We start from the raw sequence: 1,448 nt of genomic DNA, 5'->3' as shown, positions 1-1,448 counted from the left end.
GGGAGGCTAACTGAGAACAGTTTTACTGCACTTATGCATTGTTGTTCTTTTGACGCACAAATTACTTCTATTGTTTTCCCCTACTTTGTAAGTCTCTTTGGATAAAAGCGTCTGCTAAATTACTGTATGTAAATGTAAATGTATAAACTAGATGAGATGTGTTTAAGCAGGTTTAATCTGGCAAATTAAATAAGTGTTTTGTTCATGCTTTTTATGTCTCTTCGTGTTTCAAAATGGTAAGGATTGAATAGCTTTATAGGAAATTATTATGTGGTGCACTAAAATTATAACTATTAAATAGCAAACTCTCTGTCCTTGCAGTATCAAATCATCCTTCATCATGTCAGAGACTCGACTAACTCCTGTAGAAACCGAGTCTCCAGAGGTGGAGTGCCCAGTCTGCTATCAGGAGTATGACCAGGACGGCAAACTCCCGCGGATGCTGGAATGCCTTCACGTCTTCTGCACAGAGTGTCTCAGGAAAATCCAGCTAACTCCTTTGCACTCTCCGGACCCCAACAGCAATCCTTCAATCTCCTGCCCCCTGTGCCGTCACTCCACCCCACTACAGGGTGGAGATGCACACTCACTTCCCTGCAACTCACGGATTCTCGCCCAACTCCCTCCAATAGCATTTTGTCTGCCTGTGTCAGTTTCTACCCGGCTGGCTACAGTGACCCAAAGGTTAGTGCTGTCTGTGGTAGAGAGAGATACCCGCTTCATAATCTTGCCCACTGTTAGTCTGAGGGTGGAGCAGATGGGAGAGGGTACAGAAAGGGTACACCCACCTGAGGTGCTGCATCGAGAGATGGAGACTCTGAGGAGACACAAGAAGACCTTGATGTGTCTACAGATTTTGGCTATTGTCTTTTGGATTATGTTTGTGCTGATTTGTGTGTTCGGGGTTGTTTTTGGACCGAGATTCTTTCATAATTAGGAGTTGAAGGGCTCTAGTGTAAAGCATAAACATGTTAATTCTGCTGTTCTAAAGTTAATGCAATTGACAATATCTGTGGTTACTCTATATGACACCTTGGTACCAGATGGGTGAAACCAGATGGTTTGCACAAAAGGTGCAACCTGCAGAAATGTGGTGTAGTTCTGAGGCAAGGTCTCCAATTACTTTATTGCAAATGCTACTGGGTATGATATATTTTTTTGTGAATGCAATTCAATGCATACTTTTTTTGTGGTGCCTAAGTGTCCAAAGTTCTTACTTCACTGTAAATAAATGTGGGTTCAACTTAAAATAAGTTACCTTGTTGCTTTAAAAAAATTATTTAAATTCAACTTAAAAATATTAGTCAACAACGAGTTTGCATCAAATTAATTGAGTTAACTTATCTTTTTGAGTTGAACAAAGTAAAACAACAAATATGTTTAAGGTGTATGATGTCCCTGACTTTGTTTAAAGGTTAAATCACTAAAAAATCTTACATTTTCTTTTC

At 39.9% G+C, this 1,448-nt stretch overlaps 1 protein-coding gene across 1 annotated transcript; it reads left to right on the top strand.

The window, feature by feature from the left end:
• Nucleotides 1–340: 340 nt before the first annotated feature.
• On the top strand, nt 341–937 carry LOC306901594 (uncharacterized protein; the record flags this gene model as incomplete). The annotated part of the gene is made up of 1 exon (XM_079469468.1): nt 341–937. One exon carries the CDS (start codon nt 341–343, stop codon nt 935–937), a length of 597 nt encoding a protein of 198 aa, XP_079325594.1.
• Between the last annotated feature and the right edge of the window lie 511 nt (nt 938–1,448).

The sequence above is a fragment of the Barbatula barbatula genome, assembly GCF_947034865.1.
Source record: "Barbatula barbatula genome assembly, chromosome: 1".
Classification (NCBI taxonomy): Eukaryota; Metazoa; Chordata; class Actinopteri; order Cypriniformes; family Nemacheilidae; genus Barbatula; species Barbatula barbatula.
This window is presented reverse-complemented; position numbering and strand designations above follow the sequence as displayed.